This window comes from Notechis scutatus, chromosome 1 (genome assembly GCF_049901735.1).
Source record: "Notechis scutatus isolate UNSWTSFEM ecotype Mainland chromosome 1, rNotScu1.2, whole genome shotgun sequence".
In the NCBI taxonomy this organism is placed as follows: domain Eukaryota; kingdom Metazoa; phylum Chordata; class Lepidosauria; order Squamata; family Elapidae; genus Notechis; species Notechis scutatus.
The window spans coordinates 81,142,825-81,158,487 of record NC_142009.1 but is presented as its reverse complement, the minus strand read 5'-3'; the positions used below and the strand labels follow the sequence as shown (position 1 = coordinate 81,158,487).

The window sequence follows — 15,663 nt, the reverse complement described above, 5'->3', positions numbered from 1 at the left end:
GATGATATTAATGGCCCTATAATATGGGACAGGCCTTATTGGAGTAATAATGGGCAAGTGCTAGAAATGGAAGTTTCTTCACAGAATATTATCTATGCTAATTTATTGTTTTCTCATATGATTTTGATTGTGGAAGAAAGGATATTCATTAGACTGAAATGTAATTTTATACAAAATGAAAAAAAGAATAAATGTTCCAATCCTTCTGAAATTTAGGGAATAAAAATTGCCAGAAAGTCTTGTGAGAGCTAAGATACAGTAAACTGAATATTTTAAATACACTTGAATTCAAAATAATTGATACAAAAACATTATACATTATTGTATTTATATTTTGCTCTTCCTCCAAGTAGCTCTAGAAGCGTGCCTGCTTTTTTCCTTTCCTGTTTATTCTCGCAATAATTTTGTGAAGAAGATTATGCTGGATAAGAGTAGCTAACCAAAACCATCCAGTTATTTTAATGATTTACAGGAGAATTGAATTTCTTGTCTTGCATGCTTAACCCCTCCAAAAAACCCCATCCTCATTCATTACATTTCTTTTGGGTTTGCTGCATGCTGGATGAGTAGAGGGTGCATTCAAATGTTACGTTCCGTGTCAGATTCCTGGAATTAATTTTGATATGGAAGAAGTCTTGACAATTTTTTTCATGTTATGATACAAACTCAAATATTAATTTCTATTGTGTAATTTGTGTGGTTATCATATAATGATCCATATATATGATAAATGTTTTATTATACCTTGTCTCTCAAATTTGTTTTTTTTAATAATCACTGTGTAATTTTAAACCCACAAAAGTAGAATTATGCTACTGAAATTATGAAGCAAATAGTGTCTCGAAGCAGGGTTTTTAACCTCTGAATGTTGTAGGTGGAGAAAAATGCTGTTACCTTTCTATGTAAATTCCTCCATAGACATAGCAATTTGACTGTTTTTCCTGATACCTGATCTGTTTCACTGCAGATTTTGATAATATGGATAAAGATGATGATTGTTTTAACTTGTAAATGGTTTTTATCAACTTTACAGAGTGTTAAATTATTGTCTTGTTTTTATAAAGAATTACAAATATTTAGGAAAATATAGAATAGAATAGAATAGAATAGAATAGAATAGAATAGAATAGAATAGAATAGAATACTTCAATGGCCAAGTGTGATTGGACACACAAGGAGTTTGTCTTGGTGTAAATACTCTCAGTATACATAAAGAAAAGGTACATTCGTTAAGAATCAAGAATCATAACGTACAACACTTAATGATAGTCATAGGGTGCAATCAACAATCAAATCATACTAGGAAACAGTCAAGTGGGAGGGGATGGGTGATAAGGAGTGGTGAGAAGATTAACAGTAATAGTGTACACTTTGTAAATAGTTGAACAGTGTTGAGGGAAATATATATATGTATAATATAATATCAGAAAACTAATATTATATTATATATATAAAATATGGGATCTGAAGAAGACCACTGAAAAAGCAAAGATTGGTGTGTGTTTTTTTAGAAAAGGTTTTAACTGGGTCCATATTGCAGAATAATTTATCCTTAGTTCCTAGGACTGGGGTAAAACCTACTTCTATTTAAATTTTTAGACATGATAGTTGGAGAAGATTCAAAGCCAGGTAAGTCTGCTTCTCTTTTTTATAGCATTCTCTCTATATATATTTTCATTCCCTCAGTGAATGGCAGTGCTGGCCAGTGAAAACTAGGTTTGGAGCTAAGCAAAGATGGGGATGGTTAGGATGAGAGCCCCACCCTCCCCTCAGGCTGTAGGCTCAACTGGGCAGTCAGAAAACATCCCAGAAGAAAACTGAGGGACACCATAGTAGACTATACTTATCAGGCCCAATTCAAGGGAAACATTTCCTTTGCCTGATGTTTTTTTGCATATGCTTCAGTTATATGCATAGTGATGAATGCCTGGTACATGAACTTCACATTTGATCAGTAGTTTGGTTACTACTATTATGGAGTAGGTTGTGAAAACTGGCAAGAACTTTCTTCATATTAATCCTTATCATCAACATCTGGCACCCTGGGATGTGTGCTGGACTGTCAATGGCTCAGCTTCCCAGCATTTCCCTATACTGTCCAGGTATTCTGATTTAATGGTCTCTTGTTTTAATTTCCCATTGTGCTATATAATGATACCATCCCAAGTCCAGAGTGAAAATAGCAGCTACCAGCTGCCTCTGTGGTTCTCTTATGTAGGCCCAAGAAAGGCAAGCTTAAAGACATTTAAGACATTGTTGGTATTTTAATAATTGATGTATCTATTCCTTTATCTCATTGGCATTTTAGTTTTATGTAGTTTCTGTTAAAAACCATTTTCCTTGGGTAAAGCTGTCAGATGTGTATTACAAAACGTCTTTTTGTAAATCTAGCAACCATGCTGGTTATGTATCATTGCTACAAGCCTGATTACTCCTATGGTGCTACTTTTCTGGAGCAACCAGTTGTTTAATCCCAATCTAACTCCCATGCTTGCATCAAAAGGGATTTTTTTATTGGGGGAGGAAAGGTAGCATACAGCATCTGTGCTGTAGAAGACCTTTCTTGAAACATTTATCTGCAAGGATAGGATGCAGTTTAAACAGAAGGTGGTTTTGCTTCATGTATTTTCAGCAGTTGTTTTTAAAGTTAATATCTGATTTATTTAAAAAATGCTGTTCTAAAGAAGAGAAGAAATTAATCATCAAATTCTCTCTTTCTCTCTTTTATTGCTGTTAGTTTTCTGAATACCCAGATCCCATTTTATGTTCAGATTATGTGCAGTTGTCAAATTCTCCAGCTTCTTCAGATCAAAAATGCAGTACTGTATCATGGGAAGAGTTGAAATCTATGGATTTGCCATCTTTTGAACCTGCCTTTCTGGTTCTTTGCCGAGTTCTTCTCAATGTTATCCACGAGTGTCTCAAATTAAGATTGGAACAGCGGCCTGCTGGGAAGTCATCCCTCCTGAGTATTAAGCAGGTTTGCCTGTCTTATTTTATTTTATTTTCTTCTATAGTATTAGGTAAAAATGTATCTTCTTTTCAATATTGACAATTCTCTCCTATAGCCCAGATGCTGCTCACAAGATAATGAACTAGAACATTGCTTGTGACAAATACTAAACGCTTTCAAATAATGATTTCATCAACCATGAAAAAATGATGTTTTGTGCAACTTCTAAACTGTTTACAAATGATAAGCACTTCAGGAGATTAGCTATGAGATGTTGATTTTTATGTTTTGAAAAGAGGATTCTGTGGAGGGCATAAAAGCAATCTATTCCCCCCCCCCCAAATTAAATAAAATGGCTTCTTAGTAAAACCATTCACATGTTTTCTAACTTTGGACAATTTATGCTGTAATGCAAAATGAAGATGTGCATCCTGCATAATGTTTACAAATTTCAATGTAATATATATTTATAAATGATTGACTAATTTGTATATTTATAAGTGGTTGACTAATTAAGCGTCAATCCCCCTCCCCCTCCATTCCCTCCTCCTCCTCCATCTGGGGATAATGGTTATATTTTGTCTGCATTGTCATTTTATACTTGATGTTAGTGTTTTTATTCTGTTATTGCTATGTCATTCACTAATCAAAAATACTTATGCTGGTATCAAAAATGGCCTTTTGATATAGATGGTACCAATAATCCGCAATCAGTATCCTCCAAGAAAAAAATAAATAAACATAGTGAATACTGTATTGCTGTGATCCTCAGTAATAAGCTGAGTGAATTGAATATATGTGTGTGTGTATGATATATATAATATCTATATATTTATATATTTGTATCTATATATGTATATCTATATCTATATGAGATAACTCAATATTTACCTCTGCATGTTTTAAAGAAGCATATATAATTAGCTGGTTATTGAAAAATTATAAATTTTTGGTCTTAAACGCAAACTACACCTATTCAGTATTCAAGCGAATATGAAAAAATGCAGATGGTAGAGTGATAATAGTACTTGCAGAATTCCATGAGACAAAACATTACAGCAAGAGGCCATGTGAAGATGGAAAATGGATGACCATTCATACTTTGCAGACATCAGCTGTTCTACAAATTGGGGTTTTATTTTGCATCACTCTTTTTGTGGGCTGTTTGTCTCATGTACCAGCTGAACTTAAGAGGACAGATATTTATAGAATTTGCTCTTTAGAAACATCTTTGCATTTTGCAGGATGAAAACACCAGATTGATCAGTGTACTATTTCTGGGCTATTCTCTTGCAGCTAGTGCGCGAGTGTAGAGAGGTTCTAAAAGGTGGCCTCCTGATGAAGCAATATTACCAGTTTATGTTACGTGAGGTTGTGGATGACCTTCAGGACCACTGCAACATCGACTATTTCGAAAATGACTTGCATAAGATGTTAATGGTAACTAACAATTCAGTGTAATAGTTGATAATTCAAGTTTTGTTTGGTTATTTTTAGATTACTTCAATTAACAAATAACTTTCCTAGCCTGCAAAAAACTGGGAATGGGAAATTCTCTGATTATATACTGCCTATTCTTTTATATATATTTTTTCTTTTTAATAAAATCATTCCATATACTGCCTATTCTGTGGGCTTCCTGAGCCCATCAATGAACCAGTGCAGCAGGACTACCAGAAAATAAACCAGTGCTTCTTATTTATTTGAAGCACACCCGTGATATATTATTTTGTACATTATTCAGACTGCAGATCTGAAGAGACATAGATTTTGGCTTCTTCCCTTTCCCTAAGAGCCTTTAAGGGTTTGCTTGTTTATATTTAGTCAATATATTGATAGCCACCCTGTTGAAAACAGTCAAGGTAAAGACTACTAACATTAGGGAGCAAACAGTCATAAAATGCAATAAATGATGACAGATTACGCTGCAGATATACAACCATTGTAAAACTTGAACCAGACAGGTTGACAAATTTGATTATGTACTTATGAGACTAGGTCTTCCAAGCTTTAAAAAAAAATGCAGGCAAGGTCAAGACCATCTGGGGCTCAAAGGGAGGGCACAGGGACAGAAACCATGGTTAGAATGTCTATGGAGATTCTCAGTCATCCAAATCATGGCTGTCCCAAAGGTATTTTTTCAAGAGGCAACTGGACTTTCTGTTTTTTCTTTGAGGCCTCTTTGCTGGTCAAGAGAGCTGAAGAAGCTTCTTGGATGCGAAGTGAAACATCTTCAAAGTAAAACCAGAAAGTCCAGTTGCCTCTTGGAAAATCACCTTTGGGACATGGTTAGAAAACCATGGATGTTTTCTAGGAAGGATGTTGTGATGAGAAGTTAACATGACCCCATCCAAAAAGAGCAACTGCAGGGAGCTTACACTTTGTAGATATTCCTGGCTCTGCAGAACACATATTACCTTCTGTCATCTGCCAGGGGCCCACAGAGAAAGAGATGTATTTTTCTTCCAGGTAAAAAACAGTTTTCAAAGTGTAGCTCTTGACAGTAATAAGTCTATTTGTATGAGTCACCAATAGACTCTCTTTTTGGTGTTAAAAGCCACAGGTATGTTGCAGGTCCTTTTAATACATGTTATAGTAGACCCGTGCTGTTGATTGAATTAAGTACAGGAAGTCCTCAACTTATGACCACAATTGAGCCCAAAATTTCTGTTGTTAACTCAGACATTTGTTGAGTTGATAAGTAACACGTTTATTAAGTGAATCTGCATTCCCGTTGATTTTGCTTGTCAAAAGGTTGCAAAAGGGGATGACATAAACCTGGGACATAGCAACAGTCATAAGTATGAACCAGTTGCCAAGCATCTGAATTTTGATCATATGATCTTGGGGCTTCTACAAAGGTTGTAAGTAGGAAAAATGGTCATAAGTCACTTTTTCAGGGCCGTTGTAACTTTGAATGGTCACTAAATGAACTGTTGTAACTCGAGGACTACCTGCACACAATTCCTCATGTGAAAGTACCCCTTTTCCAAGCCAATGAAGCCTCTCTATAGTTTCCAGTAGTTTCTGAGGAATTCTGTCTCTTGATTGGCATGGAGGTTGGGGGACTGTAACTCTGCACCAGGAACATGAGAATTGATAAAAGGATTCTATATTGGGAAGAGAATTGTAAGCAATGTTCAATTTTATAAATCTAACATGATATTATGGATGAGGGATTTGTCTTTGCTCTTTAAATGGCTTTCCCTACTCTTTCTTCCCTCTGGGTTTCAAGGTTTATGTTAATTACATGAAAAACTGGATCGAAATGCTACAGCAGTTACCTCAGGCATCTCATAGCTTAAAAAATCTTTTGGAAGAAGAATGGAATTTCACCAAAGAAATAGCGCCTTATATACAAGGAGGTGAAGCTGAAGCTGGAAAACTATTCTGGTAGAATTGCATTATTACTATGAATCTTCTTTTTGTTTATATTGGTTTACTTTTTTTCAGTAAGTGAAAATTCAAATCTTTGAAAAATAGTTCCCATTTAAAATTTCTGGGATTTATTTTAAAGTCCAACTGACTTTTTAATACTACATTTCCATTAACAATTGTAATACATTTTAATATGTTGCTTATATGTGTCCCAATTTTTATATTCTGACAAATTAAAAGTTCATCTTTTTAATGATAACTAACACTTCTAGTTTGATATTAATAATTTGAATAATTTTAATGGAAGCCAATTATTTATTCAAAATATGTCTACTTACTGTTTAGCTCTGTTCTTGGTGCTAATATTTTCTTTTTCACACATTGTTCTACATGTCAAATAGACTCCTTAAAGTGTGGCCAAGAAATTTGTCTAGCCAGGAGTGTTGAATTTCATTTGCTGCTCTTTTCCAAAACACTTATCCTATGTTTTGGCACAGAAATATCTTACAGAGGAAACACTAGGTTGCCATGTTATTCTTTTACAAATTAAACAAAGTTACAGGGCAGAGTCTAATCTATTGAAGAGGTCTCCAGACTTGGCAATATGCTGTCTGAGGAATTCTGGGAGTTGAAGTCCACAAGTCTTAAAGTTTCCAAGTTTATAGACCCCTGATCTATTGCATCCTGGAATGCAAATATGGCACGTGGCTTTTATATCTGCTTATGTGTGCTCTATTTAGCCATGTACAGAAAGCGTTTCTAATTATATATAGCTGTGATGAAAATTCTTAATGCAAAATTAAGTTAATGTACTAAAAGTAGTAGCAATTTTCTTAGCTGTATTTTTTTTAAAAAAAAACTTCAACCCACTTGAAATCAGGATCAGAAATATTTGATTTTATCAGACAGCTTTATTTACATCTTATGTAAATAAATGAAAAAAGGATATTCTTTTTTTGATAAACGTATCTTTAATTTAACTTTTACTCCCATGTTCACTCTTTTTTTTAATTGCAAACTATCCCTCCAAATAAGATGGATAAAAAAATAAGACGGGAGGAATTTAAATATCATATGCTTATATCTGAATTACTGCTTGCCTGGTAGTGCAGAGATGCAGAACGTGGCTGTTGCAGAACCATAATTTCCAGCGTCTGAGTCAGTCTGGGTTGAGAAATGTTAGGTTTTGCACTGAGCAATGTTTGGAAGGCCAGTATTCCTTTATCTCTATTATAGTTCCAGGAAAGGAACTTTTTGGTGCGTAAACTTTCTCAGAAGTGACTGCTTTATTTTTGTTGCAGTAAGATTGCAGGAATACTATTAAAATCAACAGGAATCTTTCTGGACTCTGGCTTACAAGAGAGCTGTAATGAATTTTGGGCTAGTGCTGATGATAGTTCTGCTTCAGATGAAATCAGGTATTCCTCCTCGGAAAATGTTCATATATGAATAAAGTACCATTGTTGATACTGATTAGAGTTAATGAGGAATATAGCCAAGATGAGGAGAACAATTTTTGTGCAACACACCTGGATAATAGGTGACTGCATCATTGGGATATTGTGCTTTCAGTTATTCCAGTTAGGTTCATCCTCGACTGATATTATTTCATTATAAATTGCTGTTGTGTTTTGTGGTAATTCTATGTGTGCCACCTAGAGTCATAATTTTGAGATTGGCAGCTATATCAATAGATATAATCAATACAGGTAATCCTTGCTTAGCGACTACCTGACTTAGTGGCTGCTAATACGTCAATAATCTAAAGTAACTCTATGACTATTCTTTACATGTACAACCTTTTCTGGACTGCAAAGCAAAGCTGAAGTAAGATCATAAGCACAGTTACTGTTTCCCTGATGATTATTTTGTTTCATGAGTGTGTTGCCAGTCCCAGTTGTGATCCCTAACAAGAACTGCCTGTAAATAAAATATATACTTTAGCTATCGCCATTGCATTTTTAGTTTCTTGTTTGCACGTATTTGCTTTCTGATCTTCCCTTACATGCTCTTTTCCGAATTGGAATATTGAAATGAAAGGTATTGTGAATGCGTTTTGTTTGATTTTTGTAGGAGGTCAGTTATAGAAACCAGCCGGGCATTGAAAGAGCTATTTCATGAAGCTAGAGAGAGAGCATCGAAAGCTCTTGGCTTTGCCAAGAGATTAAGAAAGGTAAACAAATTAGACCAAATCCAGTTGCAATTACATGCTAAGCCGTTCATTTGTAACAAAATGTACTTATTCTCACCATATTTGTAGGACCTTGAAATAGCAGCGGAGTTCACATTATCTGCCTCTGTGAGGGATTTCCTTGCTGTTCTGAAAGCACAGCAGTACACAAAGGTAAAAATCAGTCCAGGGGCTATGTAGCATGGGAATATTAGTGGAAGGAGTCCTTGAGCTTACTCAGAAATTCAGATACATGGGATGGCAGCTTAAATATACTTAAATGGGAAGACAAATGCCTGCTGTTTCTAGATACTTACTAAGGCTAGATTGCTAGCAACCAGGTAATGATGATATAAATATTTTTTGCAACTGGAATTGTCACACTTCAGAGGAATTCCCATAATTAAGTCTCCGAAAACTTTTTGCACATCAAAGAAACAAAAGCAGTCTGTATTGGAGGCTGGGGGAAGGGGGTGGTGGTGTTACAAACCTTTTTTATTTTGCATAGATAATCCATTTGTTTTGACCTCTCCACCAAACAGAGAAAATTATGAAAATGGGATATGGATCTCCTTGTTAACTGTTTTGACCATTTTGATTTGTTTTACAGGTACAAATTCCTGGGCTTGAAAATTTACAAATTTTCGTGCCAGATACTTTTGCACGGGAAAAATCTCTTATCTTGCAGTTGCTTAATGTAGCTGCAGGAAAGGATTGCTCGAAAGATTCTGATGAGGTCGCAGGGGAATCGTTTTTACTGATGACAAAATACAGTGAAAAAGACCAAGAATTTGATGATAGCTGGAGCACTTGGGAAGGCCAGCCAATCAAAATAGTTCCTCAAGTGGAAACTATTAATACACTGAAAAATATGAAGGTAAAGTCTTTCTGTGTTAGCTAAAACACTGACTTAAATGCTGGGTTGATGCTTAATGTGTTCTAAATTATATCTGAAATATTACTACCATAAGGTCCCGGATATTTAATAATGTGGCTTTCCCTTGTTATTATCGAGCCAGTCTGATTTAATGTTATCAAGCCAGTCTGATTTAATGCTTAAAAGTGCTGGGCTAGGAACTAGGAGACAGTGAATGCTAATCCTTCCTTTGGCTCAAAGCCATCTGGGTGACTTTGGGCGAGCCATACACTCTTCACCCTTAGAAAAGAAGTCACAGCAAACCATTTCTGAAAAACATTGGTAATAAATCTGCACGGATTTGTCTAGGAAGTTCCCTGACAATCATGATCTGAAGGCGCACATAAAAGTAGGGTAGTATTTTCATGTTGTAAACAAACCTTTCATCTTTAATTTCCCCAAGAAACAACATGCATAAGTGTAATTAAAATTCCAGTGAGAATGACCCCCTTTTGACAAATGGGATAATTAACACTTTTTTTTTTAGCACAAAAGATTCTCATTCCTGTATTAGCAACTTCCAGTAAATATTTGGACAAACCCTACGCATGGAAACCTGCTTCTATTTATAAAATTGGTTTTAATTGATTATAATGAGAGAAACCTTTAGTAAATCCAAAACTGTAAGTGATTCTCGTTAAGTTGGTTAATTTTTCTGGGAAGAGAAGTTCCATCCTTAGAATATTTAGAGTGCATCAAGTAATTTGAATGCTGTTTTCAGCAATACTGTGTTCCCTTTTGTTCTAGGTTGACAACCTCCTCCTTGTGGTAATGCAGCCGGTTCATCTTGTAAACCAGAGAAAATCCTTTCAGCAGTTACTTGAAGGATTGATCTCTTTGCAGCAGGAGCAAACTTCCAGCCAACCAGAAATTGCCAAAGCTTTGCAAGAGTTGAAGGTACAGTACTTTTCTAATTTATTTTCTCCTAGACCCAGGGGCACACGGCTATGGCTCTTTTATGACCTGTGGACTTCAGCTTCCAGAATTCAGGTCACAGGTGCTAATGGGACCATAGTTGTCCTCTCGTGGTGTCAGCTGCTGATTCTACTTCATTTATTGTTTCAAAATATACAATAAACCGCTTAGATCTGCTTTCCATAGAAAGTCAGTAAGGCAATATGTGCCCTGAGTTTTACAGATATTTGTAATTTTATAAATTGTGCAGAACTGTTGAGAGCTTATGAATTTGGATTAGCGATTTGCAAATAAGTTGAACGTGACATTTTGTATGGATTGCATGTACTGATTAGGCAGCAGAACTGTCTCTATTTTGATACATATTAAAAACATTTCCATAAGTGCTGCATAATAGGAAGTGGAAACAGAACCTTTAAAAAAACTGCATGTATCTTTGAGGAGTTATCAATATATTCCTAATATGACTGAAAATACACTGCTCAAAAAAATAAAGGGAACACAAAAATAAGACATCCTAGATCTGAATGAATGAAATATTCTTATTAAATATTTTGTTGATTACATAGTTGAATGCGCTGACAACAAAATCACACAAAAATTATCAGTGGAAATCAAATTTAGGAACCCATGGATGTCTGGATTTGAAGTTACACTCAAAATTAAAGTGGAAAAAAACACTACAGGCTGATCCAACTTTGATGTAATGTCCTTAAAACAAGTCAAAATGAACCTCAGTAGTGTGTGTGGCCTCCACGTGCCTGTATGACCTCCCTACAACGCCTGGGCATGCTCCTGATGAGGAGGCGGATGGTCTCCTGAGGGATCCCCTCCCACACCTGAACTAAAGCATCCCCCAACTCCTGGATAGTCTGTGGTGCAAGGTGGCGTTGGTGGATGGAGCGAGACATGATATCCCAGATGTGCTCAATTGGATTCAGGTCTGGGGAACAGGGGGGCCAGTCCATAGCATCAATGCCTTCGTCTTGCAGGAACTGCTGACACATTCCAGCCACATGAGGTCTAGTATTGTCTTGCATTAGGACGACCCCAGGGCCAACCGCACCAGCATATGGTCTCACAAGGGGTCTGAGGATCTCATCTCGGTACCTAATGGCAGTTAGGCTACCTCTGGCGAGCACATGGAGGCTGTGTAGCCCCCTAAAGAATTGCCACCCCACTCCATTACTGACCTACTGCCAAACCGGTCATGCTGGAGGATGTTGCAGGCAACAGAGCGTTCTCCATGGCGTCTCCAGACCCTGTCACGTCTGTCACATGTGCTCAGTGTGAACCTGCTTTCATCTGTGAAGAGCACAGGGCACCAGTGGTGAATTTGCCAATCTTGGTGTTCTCTGGCAAATGCCAAACGTCCTGCACGGTGTTGGGCTGTAAGCACAAACCCCACCTGTGGACGTCGGGCCTTCATACCACCCTCATGGAGTCTGTTTCTGACCATTTGAGCAGCCACATGCACATTTATAGCCTGCTGGAGGTCATTTTGCAGGGCTCTGGCAGTGCTCCTCCTGTCCCTCCTTGCACAAAGGCGGAGGTAGCAGTCCTGATGCTGGGTTGTTGCCCTCCTACAGCCTCCTCCACGTCTCCTGATGTACTGGCCTGTCTCCTGGTAGCGCCTCCATGCTCTGGACACTACGCTGACAGACACAGCAAACCTTCTTGCCACAGCTCGCATTGATGTGCCATCCTGGATGAGCTGCATTACTTAAGCCACTTGTGTGGGTTGTAGACTCCGTCTCATGCTACCACTAGAGTGAAAGCACTGCCAGCATTCAAAAGTGACCAAACCATCAGCCAGAAAGCATAGGAACTGAGAAGTGGTCTGTGGTCACCACTTGCAGAACCACTCCTTTATTGGGGATGTCTTGCTAACTGCCTATGCTTTCCACCTGTTGTCTATTCCATTTGCACAACAGCGTGTGAAATTGATTGTCAATCAGTGTTGCTACCTAAGTGGACAGTTTGATTTCACAGAAGTGTGATTGACTTGGAGTTACATTGTGTTGTTTAAGTGTTCCCTTTATTTTTTTGAGCAGTGTATATATAAATATAATTATGAAGTGTGTGTAAGAGACATCGTTTTCATGTCCACAACTCATAGTCAGATGTATCTGCCAAAAGAATACATGCCATATTACTGATGACTTTTTTTTTACTTGTTAATATTATATTTCTACACACATTGACAGAAGTAATTCCATTAATTTTAGTGAGGCTAACTCCAGGTACATGTACACAGGTAGTCCCTGACTTACAACCAGAATTGTTACTAGAATTTCAGTCATAAGTTATGACAGCGATAAGATGAGGCACCTAGGTGACTGCATATTCTACAATCATTTTTACAGCGGTTGTTAAGTAAATAACATGATCATAGGTTCAAATCAGTTGTAAGTATGAAACCATTGTCCTAAATGGACATTTTTTGCCAGAAACTGGCTGCAGGACACTACAACCAATTGTAAATGTGATGCAGGAGAGCAGGAGTGACATTTTATAATAGGCCGAAGTACTTTATTGACTGTAAAGCATCCTTTCCTGTCATAACAGTTGAGATCTACCTGCTTAAGATTTGCAATACTATCCCTCAATTCTAGATTAATGCTCTAAATAGCAAGGATGTAGGCATTTATGTTTATTATTAATATTGTTATGTTTATGTAAATTCCAGCAGAATTATGTGTCTTTACATTCCAAACATATCAGCAGAGCTTTTTTCCGTATTTTCCAGAGTGATGCTTTGCACCTGTGCAATAAAATCAGCAGCGCAATCGATAGAGTTGATCATATGTTCACTTCCGAATTTGATGCTGAATTTGATGAATCAGAATGTGCCACCCTGCAGCAATATTATAGAGAAGCCATGATTCAGTGTTACAACTTCGGCTTTGAGGTAGGTCCAAGAGAAAATTCTTTTGCCTTTTCAGAAAAAAAGGAAGTCGTATATTTTAACTAAGCATTGGCAAACTGTTACTTTCATCTCAACCTATTTCATAGCTATTACATGTAAATCAACATACAGGAAAATTAGAGCTAAGATAATATAATAGTTAAGGTGACAGACTGGAAATGAGAAATCTCAGGTTCTAGCTGGATGATCCCTGGATGATTGGGGCTGATCACTCTTTCTCAGCCACAGAGGGTGGTTGAGGTGAGGGAAAATAAGCATGAATTGCAGAGTTCCAGTGTTGTCTAGTGGTTAAGGCACCAGGCTAGCAGGCAGTAAGACCGTGAGTTCAAATCCTGCCTTAGTCATGAAAGCCAGCTGAGTGATCTTGGACCAGTCAGTCACTGTCAGCCCAACTCACCTCACAGGGTTGTTGTTATTATGGGGAAAATTAAGAGGAGGAAGATGTTCATTACCTTGAGTTATTTGTAAAAAAAAGTACAAATTAAATAAACAAATACTATGCACATTACCCTGATCTCCACAAAAGGCAGAATAAAAATCTAATGTATTAAACCCAATATTTATCATGATCAGAATACATGCTTTTTTGAAAACCAAAAATGGGTTTTTTGATGTTGACAATTCTGTGTTGTATCTTATGTGCATGACAAAAAGGACCAAGCTTGCCTGCTTTGACAGAGATTGCTGCATTTTGAAATAAACTGTTGATCTTTCTGTTTTAAAACATACATGATATTCTTCCAACTAAAATCGGATTTTTTTCCAATTTTTTTCTTTTCCGAACATCATAATCATCATCATCATCATCATTATTATTATTATGCTTTTTTTGCAAAGTTGCCACTGGTCGGTGGAAAAAAGCCAACCGGTTCTCTCCGCTTGCAAGCGTGGGAAGTGCCGGAACTCCACGTTTTTAAGTGGTGGGGAGGAAGACCCGAGCCGAGCCGCGCAGCTGGGCTGTTTTGAGTTCCGTGTTTCCTTTGCAACTTGTAAGCATGGGGGTAATCGGAAGCAGAAAAGTTCTTGCATGGTTTCCAAGGCGTCTCCTCTCCTGTTCCTCAACCCCTCTGTCCCCTTTCCCCCTAATTCCTACCTCCCCCCTACACCTCCGACTCAATAAGCAGCGCTGTTAGTTTGGACTACCGGTAGCAGGTTGCTGGCTGGCTGCTCTTCTTTGCTCGCGCTGTTCTTTGCAAAAACAAAAAAACAAAATCCCGGAGCCCTCCATGGTTTTTGCATTTGCAAGGTGCAAAGCGGCGGCGGCGGATCGTGCGTGCTGGAAAGGGCTTGACTGTATTCCGGTAAGAGAGGGAGAGAGAGAGAGGGAGGGAGAGGGAGAGGGAGAGAGAGATCGTAAGAAGGGCTCTTGCTTTTTTCGCCAGCCCCAGGCGCTGGGGGGCTTGCAAGGGAGAGAGTGACTCCTGCCTCTTGCTGTCATCATCATCTTCTTCTTTTGGGTGGGTGGGAGAAGGAAGTTGTGTTTCTCAAGGCATGCAAAAAAAATAAAAATAAAAAAATAAAAAATAAAATGCATGGCCGAATTGTTGGGAGGGATTTAGAAAGAAGCATAGAGAAGCAATGCTGATCAAAGGAAAGGGAACAAAGAGAAAGTCCAATTAGAGGTGAAGCATTGTGGCTGTTTTTCTGTCTGTTAAGCAGGGTTTGTTTGTTGTTTTCGTTTGTTTGTTTTATTTTTTAAATGTGAAATCCTTTGCCTGAGAGCATTCTCATGGTGCTTTTTATTATTATTTTTTGTCAAACAATAAAACTATCATGCAGACTCACCTTGAAAAATCACTTTTGATTACTTTACTCTGCTAAAGCTTCAAGGGGGTGTTGCCAATTTAATTCCCACCGGGGCGCTGCGCGGACCGCGGCGGGTGCTTAGGCAACCTCTGCACCCCTGGCTACTTTTCAGATTTTTTTTTTTCAGAGGGGAATATCATGCCTGTTAAAAGCAATCTGTTCCAATGGTGCTTATAGTGTGGAATGTGTGCTTTCAAACTTATTTGTTGTTTGCTTGTTAGCTAAAGGTATGTCCCATCTTAATTCTTTAGCAGCTCAAGACAGCCTTCAAAGCACTCCTCCCTCCCATTTTCCCCCAAAACAAGGACTCTGTGAGGAAGGTTGGGCTGAGAGAAAGAATGCCTAGCCCAAAGTCACCCTTCCATGGCTGAGGGAGGACTTAGAATTTGAGTCTCTCTACTTCACTTCCCACCTCCAATCTAAACCCTTAAGCGTGGCACCATGTTGGCTATCTCTTTTGTTAGTTGTTTATCAGAAGGTTTCAGAAGTAGGACAGAGGTCACAGTAGTCCAATTTTTCTAGTAAGATCCAGACATGCAAAACATTTGTGTTGTATCTTATTTCAGTTACAGTAGATCAGTTCTAGGTAGCAGGAT

The 15,663-nt window shown here is 37.7% G+C and overlaps 1 protein-coding gene across 16 annotated transcripts in view; it reads left to right on the top strand.

Moving 5' to 3' along the window:
* Positions 1–15,663, top strand: part of MAP3K4 (mitogen-activated protein kinase kinase kinase 4) — a 110,096-nt gene that overhangs the window by 68,366 nt on the left and 26,067 nt on the right. For all 16 annotated transcript variants that reach the window (XM_087969270.1, XM_087969295.1, XM_087969228.1 and 13 more), the window contains 9 exons: positions 2,738–2,980; positions 4,250–4,393; positions 6,189–6,346; positions 7,633–7,749; positions 8,405–8,504; positions 8,592–8,675; positions 9,112–9,378; positions 10,165–10,314; positions 13,082–13,243. In XM_087969270.1, the coding sequence (XP_087825396.1) occupies positions 2,738–2,980; positions 4,250–4,393; positions 6,189–6,346; positions 7,633–7,749; positions 8,405–8,504; positions 8,592–8,675; positions 9,112–9,378; positions 10,165–10,314; positions 13,082–13,243 (1,425 nt within the window). The remainder of the gene's footprint in view (positions 1–2,737; positions 2,981–4,249; positions 4,394–6,188; positions 6,347–7,632; positions 7,750–8,404; positions 8,505–8,591; positions 8,676–9,111; positions 9,379–10,164; positions 10,315–13,081; positions 13,244–15,663) is intronic.